At 29.7% G+C, this 17271-nt stretch overlaps 1 protein-coding gene across 5 annotated transcripts in view; it reads right to left on the minus strand.

Annotated features, from left to right (window-relative positions):
* Window positions 1–225: 225 nt before the first annotated feature.
* The window catches only part of LOC143082995 (four-jointed box protein 1-like), a 30614-nt gene continuing 13568 nt past the window's right edge, over window positions 226–17271 (minus strand). For 3 of the 5 annotated variants that reach the window (XM_076259073.1, XM_076259075.1, XM_076259074.1), the window contains exons 3-7: window positions 9845–11241; window positions 4322–4498; window positions 3354–3534; window positions 2418–2582; window positions 226–1386 (exon numbers count right to left, since the gene is read on the minus strand). In XM_076259073.1, the coding sequence (XP_076115188.1) occupies window positions 969–1386; window positions 2418–2582; window positions 3354–3534; window positions 4322–4498; window positions 9845–10556 (1653 nt within the window). In that variant the 5' untranslated portion in view covers window positions 10557–11241 and the 3' untranslated portion in view covers window positions 226–968. Of the gene's footprint in view, window positions 1387–2417; window positions 2583–3353; window positions 3535–4321; window positions 4499–9844; window positions 11242–12656; window positions 12717–17271 lie in introns of all 5 variants that reach the window. The other 2 variants (XM_076259076.1, XM_076259077.1) reach the window with 1 other exon arrangement.

Genomic DNA, 17271 nt, shown 5'->3' on the forward strand with positions numbered 1-17271 from the left:
TAATAAAACTACCAGGGTAAGGTGATCTAGAGACTCCTTAGTATTTCAAACAATTCAAAATTAAACAAACCATTTTTTTGTAAGGATACTGCTTTACAAATATTTTGTCAGCTGATATTTACAGAGAGTAAGTTTTTACAGATACCAAATAATCTTTCAGTAACTCTAGAAGTATGTATTTAGACAGCAAATACATCTATTGATAGGAATTGAAATAAGATTAAACTTTTTAATTCATATTTTAATGCTTTAATCAATAAATTGTTTAATTTTTTTAAAACAAACAATAGTAACAAAATTCCAACAAATTGATTAATTCAAACACATTCTGTCTAACTCTCTCTTACTACATGCACAGCTCATGACTTGAAAAAGGCTGAATTGTTTGTTTCAAGTTCAACATTTTAAAATCCACTGTTTCATAGCATATTTTTATAATGACGATGTTGATTTCAGATGTACATTAAAGTTTTTAGAGTTGTTTCCTTTTCATATTATGCTTTCTGTTTGTATGATTTAATTTATTTTTTGATTGAGAAGAAATAATAATTCTTTCTGAAAATTTTTAAGAAAAATATGTCTCATTTGAGGGTCAATTATCTGTCCTCCCAAAAAAAGATAAACTTTAAATTTCTTTTCATCAACAATGAGAAAAAGAATATTCAGGTGACAGGAAAAAATTTCATTCAGTGCTTTTTTTTTTTTTTTTAAATGTTAGCCTTGTTGTTCAAGAAAAGTCAACTGCCACACTCTTAATCTGAAACGGCGCTTATGAATTGAAAAAAAAAACAATTAAAAAGTCTGTTTAAAAACTTAAACTTGCATGAATTATATCTCTCATCTCTCACACTATTTGGAATTTATTTTTCTCACAACATATTTTCAAAAACACATATTTCCTTCATACACATCACACTTTCAAATTAACACATATAAATACACACTCACATGTAATACACAAGCAAGTGTTACCGATTCTTTAATTTACAATGCTGAATCCAATTGTACACTTCACTTATACGGTCCTTAAATTTTTCTTTAAATGTTGAATAAACATAATCTTTTGAAAAATAATCAAGGAAAGGTTCATGACGGGCTGCGAAGCCCTCTAACACTAAATGAGGATTTTCAGATAAATGCAGCCGACTTATTGAATCGACCATGGATTTTTCAAAGACACACATTGTTTGTAACATAAGTCTATGGTATTTTATAAAGCTATTTCCAGCTGTATTGTATATTAAATCATATGCATCAAATAGTCCACTCTCATTATCTATAAACCACAGTTTATTAGTTTTTGTGGATTTCAGTAAATTGCGAACTTTTTCTGACAGTACACTTTGTCTATGTTCTTGTTCAGCACCATCTTGCATACTTGCAAATCTGTAAAGTAGAAAAAATGCTTAGTCAAGTGTTAATTATAAATAACAAAGATAAAATAGAAATTATTTATTTATGTTTGTTTGCTTTTACAATATCTAGTAGCAAATATTTCAAACATGTAAAATTGATGGTCTGCACTGTGTTTTTATGGTGACATTTTTAACTGAGATGGATATACCCGATTTGAATGTTAATTAGAACTAGAAAAATGTTTCTTTTTTTACCTACTCTACTCAGATGTGCAGAAGTTAAATAGTTAATTTTAAACATATGACAGCTGGAATGGTGATGCAATAATTTAAACCCTGCTTTCAATACCATTTTCAAATCATGTGATCAAACCATGTTAACCTAAAATTTTCCTGTAGTAACCAACCTCAATGTACATTAATCTCATTCAAAAGTCAAAGATTTACCATGATAAATTCAGGCATCACATATTTGTGCTTTTGACTATATGGATAGTTATTTCATTTACAATCATTCCACGTTTTTTAAATCTTATATTAAATATTAATTCCATGTACATGCACACTGTATCTTCAGACGCTAGTTGAATGGCCTGTAATCATTGGATTGACTCCCAATTTTCCCTGTCAACTGCCTGTAATCCATTTACTGTAAATTCAGAAATTATTGCGATGTTTTTATTATTGCCAAAAATGCGACAGGTTTATCATCGCAATAATTAAAACTCGCATTTAATTTTTTTTATATGACTCAAACAGGCTTTTACTGAATTTCGCAAAAATAAAAATCGCATTTTGGTCTAAAATGACAAAATCGCAATAATAAATGCACCCAATAATATCTGAATTTACAGTATATATCTAATGGCAAACTCACAAGTGTATTTTAGAGTTGTTTGAGTGGATTTAGGCTTTGTATTTTTGAATCATCATGAATTGTGCATTACTGTTGTCATTTCTTAAAATCAATTGGTTTTTTTTGTAGATATCCAACTGTTTTGTTACATGAGAATGGATGAGAAAACAATTACCACATGGTCCTAACATGAACTTTGAACTAACCTGTCATAATGGCCTGTGATATAGTCAAACAAGATCATGGAACTCCATTGCACCAGTTCAGATATCTCGTTAAATGTTAGGGTAATATTACGTAAATAGTTTTTGTTTATCACAGAACTGCTTTCATATGTTTTTAGAAGAATCTTTGGTATTGATACAAGGGATCTGAAATGAAGAATGAGTTACATTATTAACAGGTATAGGGTTAAATGTGAAAATTATTGCACTGTATATTGAATTAGAGATAGAACTACAGCCTTTGTTTACTGTAATTACAATTTGTCTTGTATAAATATCTTTGTATAGTATAAGAGAATTGTTTTTCACCTTTTAAAGGCTACTCATTTCTAGTTCAATTTAATTGTATAGCGTATCAAATTATAAGGTTTTGAAGACATCATCACTGGTGAAATACATTACTGTATACTTAAACAGGTTATTTTTGAATTTGTCATTTGTTATTTTTCATAATGCAAAGTGTATTAACTTTTTTTTTTATTGTCAAAAAATATTTTCCCTTTTTACTTGCAATGGGTTGGGGCCCAGTACTATTATTTTAAAACGGGACAAATTTATTGGACCTAAAATACGAAAAATTATGTATGCATTATATTGTATCAGCTGTTGAAATAATATATCTATAATGTAAAGTAATAAACTAATTTAGAATATGAATTAATAATAGGCAAAAACTTCATAAACTTTGGATTTTTATGAGGAACATATATGTGATAATTTGTTTTTGCATTGCTAAAGTAGGCAATTTGTCTTATGGGTTATGTAAAACAACTCCAATCTTAAAATCTTAAATCTGCACCATGTGTTTAATTTTGTATAGTAACAAAATATAAATATGTCTGTTGCATAAAACATGAATAAGAATTTTTTAGTTCAATTTTTAATGCTTCTTTATTTATATTTGATTATGTTTCATACTTCACAGTTTCCATATAAGGAGTCCACTGGATTAGAGCCACGACTTTGCCATTCTGCCACTGTACAGATGATATATTGACATTTCTCCAGTGACGAGAGGTCTGATTAGTAATAGCCAGTACAACAGCTGGAATGTTATCCATACCTAGGAGGCGAGATAGGTAAAAAGACATAACCTCACCTGAAAATAAGAAAACACAATTTAGTTTACATTCCCAATACGGTTGGCTAAACAGAAACCTCTAGATTTTATAAATACTAATGAAACGGGAATTTAAAAAAAAAGATATATAGGTCTATAGCACATATACACCCATTGACACAATTAGAAGAAAATCTAAAATCTTGTAGTTTATGAAAGACTTCTTAGGGACTTTGGGTCATTTTTTTGAAACTTTTGCCTGAGTCATATCGTTATTGGTTTTAAAAGAAGGACAGTCCATAATAAAGCCAGAAAAAACTTTTTGATTTCTGAGGTTATTACTGCTAATATTCTGATAACTGATCCTTTATTTGATAGCAAATTTATCATACATATATGAAAATAAATTTGATAGCAAATTTATCATACATATATGAAAATAAATTTGATGGTGTCAGCTCATTAAAGTAATATTGTTTTTTTCATTTTAACACAAAATATACCCAATAATCCCCCCCCCCCTTTTTCCCCTAAATTAAAATAATGTTACATGTAGTAGTGACCTTTTTAGCCTTAAGTAACTGCATATAATTATAAATTATTGACCCGGATTAGCTCAAGGAGGAATAAGCATAATTACATTGGTTGATATTGTGATTAATCTATTTAAGGTTGTTTCTGTCTAATTCAAATAAAATACTGCTTTTCTGCACATATTGAGAATTGTGATTTTTTTCTAACTCTCTTGCAAATAACTTTGAAATGCAGACATGTCTAATAAATAATTAGAGTTATCTCTCTTTGTTCAGTGGCAATCTAATCTTACCTAGTACAAGCTTGTTATGTGGATCTCTGTATCTTGCACAGAAAGATGATCCATTATCCAGTACAACGTAAGCATTCTTTGGTCTTCCACACTTGTTCCAAGATGGTGGATGAATTGATTTTACACTTGCATGCTGGGATTTGTGTACAAATTGGAATGCTTCATCTTGGTCCATACCTGGAAATATTTAAAAATTGAAACATTTAAAGAAAACTATCTCATAGAATGACTTAATTAGTACTAATTGGTTTCTACAAAAGAATAGTTATTAACTTTGAAATTATAAATAAATGTAACAAGTCAGCAACAAATGCAAGTATAAAACTTTGAGCATTTCTTCAGTTGTCAGGAAATTAGTTCTAGACCTTGCAGTAGAATCTGTCAATTTGTCCTGTTTTTGTGTCTTCTTCATGAAAATTTCTAGTGGTACTATGGAATTATTTCAGCAAGTTGCATGACTAGATCAATTGCTGCATCAAAAACAATTTAATAGACAGACACATGGGATATGATGATTTGCTTCATTCATATGAACCTTTACAAATGTAATTCCAATTTCTAATAAGATTTATAAAAAAAATGCATTTCAATTGTATAATTTTGACAAAGCCTCTGGAGTATTGAACCATTGAAATCATAAATTATTTATATATATTTTCTAAGATTTGTTTGCATGAGGTTTTGTAATGAAGTTGATACAGATAATTTTAACTTAATTTAACTTATTTTTAGGGCTAGACGACTTTCCCCCATAAGCTACAATAAAACGTAATAATGTATTAACAAAAGTTGAGAATTGATTCACACTTTCCTCTTTTTCTTTGATGAAATTATTTTTAGAAAATATTTTAAATTACTCCAGTCAGAATAATTAAGTGAAACCATCAAAAGGTGCAAATTTTATTAAAACCACTGAAACATTTCTGTGCGATTACTTGGCAAAGTCCAAGGCTTTATGAAATTTTGGTTAATTTCCTCAACTTGTTTGGAGATAATTGGTAGAATTACTGTGAATTACTCCAATTTGTGTGAACAGCTAACAGGTTTTCCTTATCATGAATGAAGGTGTAATAATGATGTAGTTAAAATGTAAATTGAAAGTAAACACTTGGATGATGAAGTAATTCACCATTATTGAAAATCTTGTAACATTACAACTATTTAATTATCTTTACCATGTTTACAACTTAGCACTTTGAGGCATTGTAAGGGACTTTCTAAGCATTTAAAAAGGGTTGTAGCACTTTAAGACATTGTGAGGGAAATATTAAGCATTTAGAATGGTTCATACCTGCAAAATGCCAAGCAATTATGGAATATGTGTGACTCTTTCTATGAAAAGGGGGATTGGGACGTAGAGAAAATCAGAAAAAATGTAATTTTTTGGCAAAATTCCACCACACATGATTGGCCAGTCTACACGGTATCTGTTCATTTTCAGGGAACAAGTCCCCCTCCCCCATTTCATCAATCACTCCTTTCAAAATTCCTGGACTCACCCCAGCCTCATTATATATTTCCAAAGGACAGTGATTTTTATAATGGATAGGAATTAAGGTGAGCCTCAGTGAGGGTCTCAAGTAAAGTCATATAAAAATAAAACTTATTGAAAATTTCTTCTCTTTATATTGAAAATTTCTTCACTTTATACTAAATACTAAGTCTTTTAAAAGACAAGCATTTGCTGGCTTTAAAAAAATGCTGTCTATATCAATATGAAATGTTTCTATAGATATAATTTTGAAAAATGTCATTGTTTAGTACTTGAGATATATGATAGAATTATTGACATACTTATATTGGAGATTTTGCCCACACCCAGTATACAAATTATTTGTGTAACTATTGAAAAATAGGAAGATTGTATCACAGTATAATAGATTCAGGTGTTTAACAGGTAAATTTAGGTTACATAGATAAATAATTTGGACACCTGCACATCGGAGATTGATTATCATAGCTTGTATTGTCAAGATAAATTTGATAGAATGGCCACCTTGGCTATTTATAAAGACAAACCCTGTACTGACTTGATAAGAACTCACTATGAAATATCTTTATATTTCGGTCCAAAATTGATAAACCCCTAGAGATTTCCACCTGTCTTGATAGAAACACTCATTTTAATAAAAAAAATTGTGACTACCAAACAATCTTTATATGAAATAAAGAACTTTTAATTATTTTTACACTTCAAAACATCTCTCATTTGGAAATTTCTGATTGTCAATGGTAATTTGTTTTCATTAAATGCAGTATTTTTTATAAAATATGAAAATGATAACTTTGAAACAATTCTTAGTTGGTAAAGATTATTTTCTTTCTTCTAGATATGTTGACATATATCATGTATATTACTACCCCATATACCATATAGTGGGTTATATTCGCGGGTGTAAGATTTCACGATTTTCATTGAATTAGGTATATGAAAGTTATACGCTTATTATTTTGGAGGATTCAAAATGTTTATCAATACATTTGCATGTACACTTATAAATTGACAGAATTTTTTGGCTATTTTGTTTTATCCGTGAAAAATAAGTGAAAATTTACTCCCTGTGAAAATAACCGGCTATACAGTATCACTGTCCCCCTACCTTTACTAGATATGCAGTAACACAGCAAACATTCTGCATAAATTCCTAGAAAGGTGTGTTATCATGGTTATAATGTTACTTTTGAGGGGGTAGGGTGTTATATTTATTGTTTTTTTTTTGTTTTTATTATAGTTTTTGGGAAGATGAGTTGTAATTTTTTTTTTATTAGTGGGCAGGTTAATCAAATGTTTCATGACACTGCCTATTTAACATAACTTGACTTAGGTTCAGTTATATACATATGATTATTATAAAGATACACTTATATATGCTTAGAAGCATGCTTGTACATAACTGTATCAATATCCATTATCTTTATACTCCATTCAAGAGTCCTGATTGATCTGTTTAATAGTAATCTCTAAAAGTACTGTGTACATCAGGATTTATTTTATACCCTCCCTCTTAGATCACACACTGATTGTGAACTTAAGCTAATTATATGCTTGATGGGTTAAAACCCAGAGATGTGAAATCAAAGCACAAATATAATCGTAATATGTTTCTACCTTTAAAAATCTCACATAAGATCTTAAACTTGTAACTGTGCACCTTGATTATAACCAATTCAATCAAATTCAAGCTTTATAGTTCTTTATGAGCCATATTAAATTAAATGGGTACAAAGATATTTATCTATACAGAAGTTGTCAAAAGGTAGTTTTAAAAAATAAGATTGCGTTCATTTTTTGCCAAACTGATCCTGATTTGTATCTTAAATGTTGATAGTTGATATCGTAAACTACCGTTTTATTGCAACTTTTTAATGTTTTATAGTTTTGACAGACTTGAATTGAGGGTTTTGTTGTGAAGAAGGCTATAAGATTTCTGTTTAATGTATTGTACAGTCAATGCAGGGTTAATGTGCATTTAAATATTTTATGGAGCATTAACCGTTGCTCAGTATTTCACATACTAATGGCATTTTATGAAAAAAACATCAAGATATTGTTTACTTCAGTATGAAAAAGATCTAGTAGAAAACTCCATGAAACAGCACCAGCAATACTAATAGTTGTGACTGAGTGCAGAAATATGAAGATAGATAGATAGAGATTTTATAAAAGTTGACTTTATTGAATTATACATTTCTATTTGCAGCAAGTTATTCTCACAAAAATAAAATGTTTAAGATTGTGTTTTGTATTCTTTGAAAGTTTTCATTATTGAAAATTTAACAGCTAAGAGGTTTGCAAAATAAGCGCACTTGAAAAATAGCTTTTTTTAATAGAAATAATAATACTGTAAAAGTGAATATTTGCTGTTATTATTCAGATTATTACTAAAAATTTTATTATAATTTAACAACTTTTATGCATTGAAAAATTTGCATCGGTCTTGAATCAAAATATATAAATTAGTACATGTAGTATATATATCTTTACCTTCTGTCAATTTAAGTTCAGTTTTGGTAAAGAATATCCTTGTTATACACTTTTGGATTAAAACTAAAAATTGGCAAAAAATATTTTTCTATTTTAATATTTATAGACATTTATAATTTGGATTATGTATTTAAAAATAAGCCATAATAGTGTTAGAAAGTGAGCTGAACAAATTTGAGAGACTTTTTGAGAATGATCTTGTTAGGAAAGGAATCAAGGGTAATTGCCTCTCTTCTTTTTGTTCCTGCTTATTCAAAATTGATGACTTCTTTATGTTTCAAAACTCAGACAGTCGTGACAGTTGCTTTTTATTTCTATAATTTTCAAATAACATTAGAAATCAAAAAGACTGGGACATTAAATTACGTATAACAAGTATGGTATATTTGAACTGCACTGATATAACATTTTCAAAAATAACATTTCTTTGAATATGGGAAAAACAAGAGTTTGCTAAAAGCATCAGCAATGATCACTCAGTTACTAATTTGTCATACAAGCTTAAAACATATTTGATTTTACTGCTTTGGTAATAATTTAATTGAAGCCATTTAATCTATAGATCACCATGATGATGGAGATAGTAAAATATATTGGCAGATTTGTAGATTTTATAGCTGTATGTTAGAGCTTATCGATTCTTACATTCAATTAAGGCAAAGTGCAGGATAAAAATGATATTGATGAGCGATGCTGTTTAGATTATTAAGCTTATTGGATTATTGAATACGTGAAGAAAAATTAAAGGTTAGAAATTGCACCCTGTAAGGTTGCATACTATAAATATTCCATCAATTCTCAAGTCATTTAGGTACAAAAGTTTATGATGGTTTCACCAATAGGTTGACACTTTATGATAAATGAATTAGTATAGGTTTCTTGCCTGCAGGCTTCAGGTCTTCACTTTTCCTCATACGTACAGAAAGGGAAATTTTCTATTTTAATATTAAATTAAATTGATTTATGCATTAACAAAAACATGATAATAATAATTGTTTTTAGCTTTTGAATATATGGAACAAATTTTTAGTTCCTTAGAGAGAACCAGTTTGATTGCATATTCTGTTTGTCTAAATTGAATAAACATGGTTACATGCAACTATTTTTATTGAAAGATAATTTATGACATGCAATTGGTTTCCAGTTACTGGTATATTGGCAGAGCAATTTAAAATTGAAAAGCAACAAACCTGAAGGCTATCTTAATTAGAAACTCTCTAGAAAAGCTCATAGTAATAGTGTTTTCATCCAATTACAAAAAGAGAGTGCCAATTACTCCAAATTACAAATGTAATATATGAAATAATACAATTATATGACTACACAATGTATCAAGTTTATATATTGAAATGTAATAGTCCTTCCTTTTTTAAAAAAGGTTCAATGTCTGGACAATTTTTTATTCATTTTGATCGCCGCGATATAGCCTTTTTGTGCTAAAGCAGCGTAAAGCAACCAACAATCAATCAATCAATTTATTTTGATTTATCATTCCAGAGTTATGGTACCTGATTTACACAACAGAAGCTATGACTCACCTTTTGGAACAATTTTCTCAGCCAGATCTGACCAGTATATCCCATCGGTAACAATATGTTCACCAGATAATGTTTGGTAATTTTGTCTGATAAGATCTTCATTATTATCTACTGTCTCTGATCCTTCATTATTTTGTACATCCTGATATTTAAGTAAAGGTCTTGCAAATATTATTTTTGAAACATTCACAAAATCACCAGGTTCAAATATTTTATTTTTTGGAGGTTTTTCATCTGAATTTTCCTCATTGTCCTCATCATCATCTTCATCTTCATCATAATCATTTTCATCTTCATAATTCACAGATTTAATGTCCACAAACTTTTCTTCATTTCTTCCATCTAAAGTTTGAAGAATGATGTTGTTTTTGTCATTTATAGCACTTTTATAATCCTGGAATGAATTCATAGTTTTTTCCTGAGTTAAAGAATTTGAATCTTTTATCACAGAATGTTGAAGGAATTCCTTTAAATATTCATTTTCATTTGCGGCTTTTGGTTTTCTTTGACCTCTCGCCATGTAATTTAGATACGCTTCCTCTTTATTTAGTTCATGCGTAATTTCACTTTTTGGTCCTGTACCCTGTGATTCTATTAAATTAATCCTGAGCACCATAACGTTTAAAAGAAATGTAACAACAAAAACACTCAAAGCTCCATAAAGAAAAGAGCGAGTCTTTCCTCTCATGATTCTGACCAAGTACATCTTCATGGAGGATGTGTATTATTCAAGTCACATCTTTTGTTTTAATTATCGACATAATTATACAACAGACTTAAATTACATCAGATTCATTAAGAATATCCAATAATTCCAAATTGAATATTTTTGTTGTATTTTCTCAAATGCATCTAGCTCTCCAGTTGTACAAAAATGCTACAGAAACATGGTGTCTGCGGGCTTTTCATCTTAATAGCAATCAATACTAAAGAGACATTGTCGTAATGAAGAAGTGGTGAATGTATTATTTCCTATCACTAAAATCAAATTACGAAAATCGTTGATGAGCGAATTCCTATGCAAACATTTGTACACTTAAGAGCAGACTTTTAAAATTCTGTACAAGTCTCCTTTCAGTATAAGGTACCTTGAGTTTACATTTTGTTGAAATATTCTCTTATGTCAATTTTGAATAAGATTTCTGACTACTGTTTGTTGACCGAAGTTTCCATCTTGATATTTCTTTACACTGTGAATTTACTTAGGAAATTTCTACTGTTTGTCCTTTGTGTTTAAACTGAGGGCTCTTCTCTTTGTCACTAAACTTCTCTGTAATAAAGGTTTGGCTTGTTAAACACTGAATGGAGAAAGCTCTGTGTCGCCGTCATTCTATAAAGTGGGCAGTACCGATCTTGTATGCTTTTGAAGGGTGTAGAATGTGAATTGCACAAAACACCTGAAGGAATAAAAACGTCATTATTTGATATACTTGAAAAAAAGAATTAAAATGTGTTGTAATTAAAGATTTTAAGAATAGAGATTAAATTTAAATAATCGACAACATGCCTGTGAGAAACAGATTGTAAATAAAACCTCTATTGAAAAAGGATGATGAAAAAACTCAGAGCTGAAATAGAGATCATTTAATTTCTAGTTAATTCAATGACTTATTATGGTACATTAAATAGCATAGGTTATAAGTCAATAGATATAAGAGCTCCAGGCAACACCTGCATGTAGACTCGATTAATATACAACCATATCAAAAACACCAGCTGTAGAAAAAAAGTTTTGTAAAAAAGATATTCAGCTGTTTCAAAATTTAAGATCAAACTGCAAGCAGCATGCGTTCAATTTATAATTAATAGAAAATAAACTTTTTTTGCTACAGTGAAATTCAAAAGGAACAATAGTAAACAAATATGAAATCTGTATAATAATGTCCACATTAGAAACTTGTGAAATTGTTAGATTTTAAACCATGTTTCCTTTGATCTTCATTTATGAAATGAGTTGAAAGTAATGGCAGTAATAATGAGCATACAATAAAATGGGATTAATTCCTGTTTGTAATATCTCGGAGCTAAATTATTATATCATAGGAAATGTCTGTAACATCACCATCTCTCAGTAACCATTGAAAGGCTGAGCTTCATTTATTTTCATTTGAATTTATTTGCGTTCATTGAGGAAAATCTGGAATAAATGATTTCCTGATGCAAACAAACTCTGCATAAGGTATAAACCTATAGACCTTGCCCAAAACTTAGACTTATGGTTAATGTAAATAAGAGTCCTAAGAAATACATGTACTAGAAATCCACAGTATCTATTTCTGTAAGTACATAGTGTCATGTTACACAATACTTGAAGCATCTGTTAGTACACAGTATCATGATCTAAGTTACTTACAACAAAGATAATTCATTAAACTTTTGAAAGGTCTTATTCTCATTATTTTTTACTAGTTTCTTGATAAAAATTATGTTAGTTTGAATAAACCGAGACAGCAACCCAATGAAAAAATTAATCAAACATATTAAGAGGGCAACTAACAAGCAGAAACTATATAATATAAAGTTTTAAATTTTCTGATTCTTAATAATAAACTGTTATTAATTGAATTCCTTTGTCTCAAATTAATCAAATTCAGGCCTGAAGCTGTGAAGGTCATTTTTGGTATGCATCAGTTTTGAGAGAATAAACCCTGGTTCGTAAAAAAATATAGATGAACTATCTGTGTTTAACATGTTCTAGGTCTTAATATTCTTTAAAAGTCTTTAATTCCTGTTCTCTCAGACTTATTAATTTCAGATTTACAACAATTTGCCATTGGTCTGATGATGATAAATAAGACTTTATTTATTTTACCTTTTTCTTTGAAAATTGTCTTTTTTTCTTTCTTAAGTTATTTCTGGCTTTTTCTATTGTCTGAGAAAACAAGATACAAAAGATAAATGGTAATGACAGATGACAGATCTCCCCGCCAAAAGTTAACGTCTACTGAATCTGTCTGCGTCATTTTAGCTCATGACTGACCACTATAGATGGATCACCAGCCATAAATAGGCTTCTGCTATAACATTGCTGATGGTGATTAAAATCACAAGAAACTTTTACTGCAGGCTGGTGGAGATAAAATTTACACATTCAGAATTCTTCCGAGACCATTGTGATTCATCGGTTTTCCGTGCATTATTGATAGAAGGCATTGTGACAGACAATTGTCAGTTTTTTTTTTCTGAGATAAGAAGAAAATGTTGAGGATTTTATTGGAAAATTCTTCCGATTTGAAAGGCTGAAAATAGCTTTTTATTAAAATTTACATAATCAATATTATTTCAATTTTATGGCAGTGGTGGGTTAATCAAGTTATTGTTTAACTGTGGTTTTCTATTTGGTTCTTTTGAAAAAAAGACATGGTTAATTTACACAATGAATTTGTTGCAAAAACTGATAATATTTTATGATTGAAATAAATTTAAGGAGCCAATTTAATAGATAAAAGAAAATAATTAGAATATTTTAAAGGAAAACTAAAGTCTGAAAACCATAGATTTATTAATAGAGACCCATTATAAGGAGCTATATGATCAAAAGGTACTTCATTTGTGATTTAGGGGCCTTTGTATAGCTGATCATACAGTATGGGCTTTGCCATTGTTGAAAACCATATGGTGACCTATAGCTGTTAATTTCTGTGCCATTTTGGTCTCTTATGGAGAGTTGACTCATTTTCAATCATATCACATCTTCTTTTTTTTATATTCAAATGAAAAGCCAAATTACAATGTCAACTTTTACCTTTGTCTTTTGCTTTCAGTAAAAGTGTTGCACTAATGATCTCATTGTTCCTAGAATACTTTGGTGCATCTGTGACGGAGTTTTATGTGTTTTCGGTTAAAAATATTTAAGATGAAAGAGTTATTTAATATCAATGCATTGGCATCCTAGAGAAATAATTTTTCAGCTTTTGTTCGCCAATATGATTTATGTGAAATAAAAGTCAAAGCAAAGCTTAAAACCAGCGGGTTTCTTACTTTTTATGGTTTCAACACTATACATCCTTGTTAAGGTAGATCCATATGTTATGTCTCGTAGATTTTTATGCTTTCTTACACAAAAGGAGTCGCACCATAAGATGTGTATTGGAGGTCGTATTCTGTATGTTTCCCACTCGTAAATCATGGCATAGAAAATTAATTTTCTTACCTAGGGATGGTATGAATAAATATAAAAGTTCTCCAGCTTGTGGATTTCATTAAATTTTGAATGGGTGTCAAGATTTTTTAGTAGGGTATTTTCTCACCAATAACAAGGAAAATCTCTAGACTTCAGGTGATGAAATAGGGATATTATTTATCTACTTATATTGATAGAGATAAACAAAGTCTTGTTCAGAGTTGCTTTTTATGCCCCACCTACGATAGTAGAGGGGCATTATGTTTTCTGGTCTGTGCCTCCATTTGTCCTTCCGTCAATCCGTCTGTCTGTCTGTGCGTCCATCTGTGCGTCAGTTCGTCCGTCCGTTTCAGGTTAAAGTTTTTGGTCAAGGTAGTTTTTGAAGAAGTTGAAGTCCAATCAACTTGAAACTTAGTACACTTGTTCCCCATGATATGATCTTTCTAATTTTAATGCCAAATTATAGTTTTGACCCCAATTTTTTGGTCCACTGAACATAGAAAATGATAGTGCGAAGTTCAGGTTAAAGTTTTTGGTCAAGGTAGTTTTTGATGAAGTTAAAGTTACATCAACTTGAAACTTAGTATACATGTTCCCTATGATATGATCTTTCTAATTTTAATTCCAAATTAAAGTTTTGACCCCAATTTCACGGTCCACTGAACATAGAAAATGATAGTGCGAGTGGGGCATTCGTGTACTATGGACACATTCTTGTTTTAAAATATGCAACACAAATACAAATTAATTATTTTGTTTGCTGTTTTGTAAAATGCCTTCCTATGTAAAAAAAAGATCAAACATTAGTTGACAACATTCTAAACGCAATTGTCATTATCAAAAAGAAGATGTGGTATGATTGCCAATCCTAAGAGACCAAATGACACAGAAATTAACAACAATAGGTCACTGTATGTCCATGGTTATATAGCTTTTTAAGAATAAAACTTGTTATTATTGTTATACACTTTAATAGATAGAGGTAGATATTTAATTAAATGTTGATACACATATTTTAACTAACAAAAAAAGACCAGTTTGAAATTCTTTTTTATAAATAAGTTACTCCTGTTGACCTTATGACAATCAGCTTTAATGGTGACATTGAACAACTGACTTTTACAGTAACACAACAACATAAGCATCCTGACATCAGAAATGTACAGGAAAATTGGGAAAATCTACACTTTACAAACTGTCAAATAGCAATATGAGAATTTTTTATGTAGTCAAGGTGTAAAAATTTCCTCATCATTGTCATTTTTTTGACAGTGTAAGAGCTAAGACAGTCATTGAAGTTGTGATGACCAGTTATATAGAAGAAACTAGTTTAAATGAATGATGTCTTAAAGAAAATGGGGGATAAATGTCAACGAAACAGCAAATTAACAACAAGCTTACAACAAAAATAAACACCAACATAATCTGTATTTCCCACTTATGAAATTAGGATGGGTACGTCACAGATTCCTTTCGGCTATTATATGATAATTTTTAATTTGTATCAAGCTTACCTTATGTTTAGCTTTTAGTTGTTTTCTATAAAATGATTTTAATTTGAAAACTTTGTATTTATGTATTACTTACTAAACCTTAGTGAGAATTTAACTACAAATATTTATCTAAATTCACACATTAATCACCACATTTTACTCGAGTCTGGGATATTGTATTCTAAACAAACATCGAGATTAGACCTCGCTGTGACATAGATAGGGACTAAAAGACCCAAACAATGAACACAAAATCTGCATGTTTGATGTAATTTAAGGTGTCATGAGCTAAATATCCTTTCTGTTGTGTGTGTAAGATTAAGTAGGATTTGAACCTGTGGTCACTTTTGTTAGAAACTAAATGAGGCTTTCCATTAAAGAAAGGCTTTTTGAAAACTTAATTTTTGTCCAAACATTGCTTAAAAAGGGACTCAAAAATCAATTTTTAAAATAAAATTGAGCTGATTTATAATGGAAATTAAAAACAATTTTGGTCAGAGAAATCTTTTGATTTTTCAGCTAATGCAGGAAATGTTTGCTTTATAGAAAAACATTATAGTCTGTACTTTAAACAAATTTAAATTTAATTAATTTTCTTTAAATAAGAAACTTTGTACATTTGTTAGTACAATTATTTTTTTCTGTACTTAATTCACTTAAACCACACATACTTTTTGTACATAATCCTTTGACCAACCCTAAGTTAATACATTAGTAAATTTTGACCTTATTTGACATGACATCTCCCAAATCTAAGATTTTGTCAGTCTTTTTCAAAACCATCCTTTAATCTGAAACAATAACAGAATTGAATGAATTCTCCCTAGATCTTATAACCCTAAATCACTTCATTATGTTTGAGAAAATGTCATGACTGAATGCATTAAAGAGCCACCTAACTTTTTTGGCCAGTATTTTGTGACTTTAATTACACATCCCTGTGTCTTTATACCTCATTAAATTTTGTGCTCCATTAAACTGTTTGACATGTAGCTATTTACTTAGCAGGGTGACTTATTATATGAACAAAAACTTTTTCAATATTGGGAGGGAATGTAAGGTAGTTTCTCAGGGCATTGATAAAGCAGTTTAAATTGAAATATTTTCCTGGTTTCACTATGTTAGACATTCTTCCGAGTTCAATGAAAACAAATTAGTTAAAAATTAAAAAAAAAAAAATTATTATTAAACCTGACACATGCTGCATGTGCCTGTCCCAAACCAGGCTGTTAGTTTTCTCATTTGACTTGATTTACATTTGTCATTTTGGGGTATCTTTTATAGCTTTGTTACTATGAGGTATGGGTTTTGCTCATTGTTGGAGGCTGTATAGTGACTTTTAGTTGCCAACTTCTGTCATTTTATCTCTGTTGGAGAGTTGTCTCATTTGCAATCCTACCACATCTTTATATTTTTATGTGAACATTTGGTTGTCTTACAGTTTTAATTTTTATGATGGATTAAGGAACAAAAAAAGAGGGATGAAAGATACCGAAGGAACAGTCAAACTCATAAATTGTTTCCAAAGTTTGTAAAAAGACATTTTACTTTAAAATGTAAACAGTCAAATATTTGATACAAAAATAAAGAAATAGTATATGAAGAACAGTAAACACATAATCTTAAATACTCAGAACAATTTAAGCTACAAGACAAGCTAAAATTTTGATCTAAAAGGTCTTTGGCCTCAAGTCTTTGGCAAGGTTTGTTGGGAAAATAATAAAAACGTCCAGATCCAATAATATTGACAGAATTAATATAAGAAAGAAGAGAAACTGTTGACACTGCTACATTGGGTTAGTGATTGAATA

This window comes from Mytilus galloprovincialis, chromosome 7, assembly GCF_965363235.1.
Source record: "Mytilus galloprovincialis chromosome 7, xbMytGall1.hap1.1, whole genome shotgun sequence".
In the NCBI taxonomy this organism is placed as follows: Eukaryota; Metazoa; Mollusca; class Bivalvia; order Mytilida; family Mytilidae; genus Mytilus; species Mytilus galloprovincialis.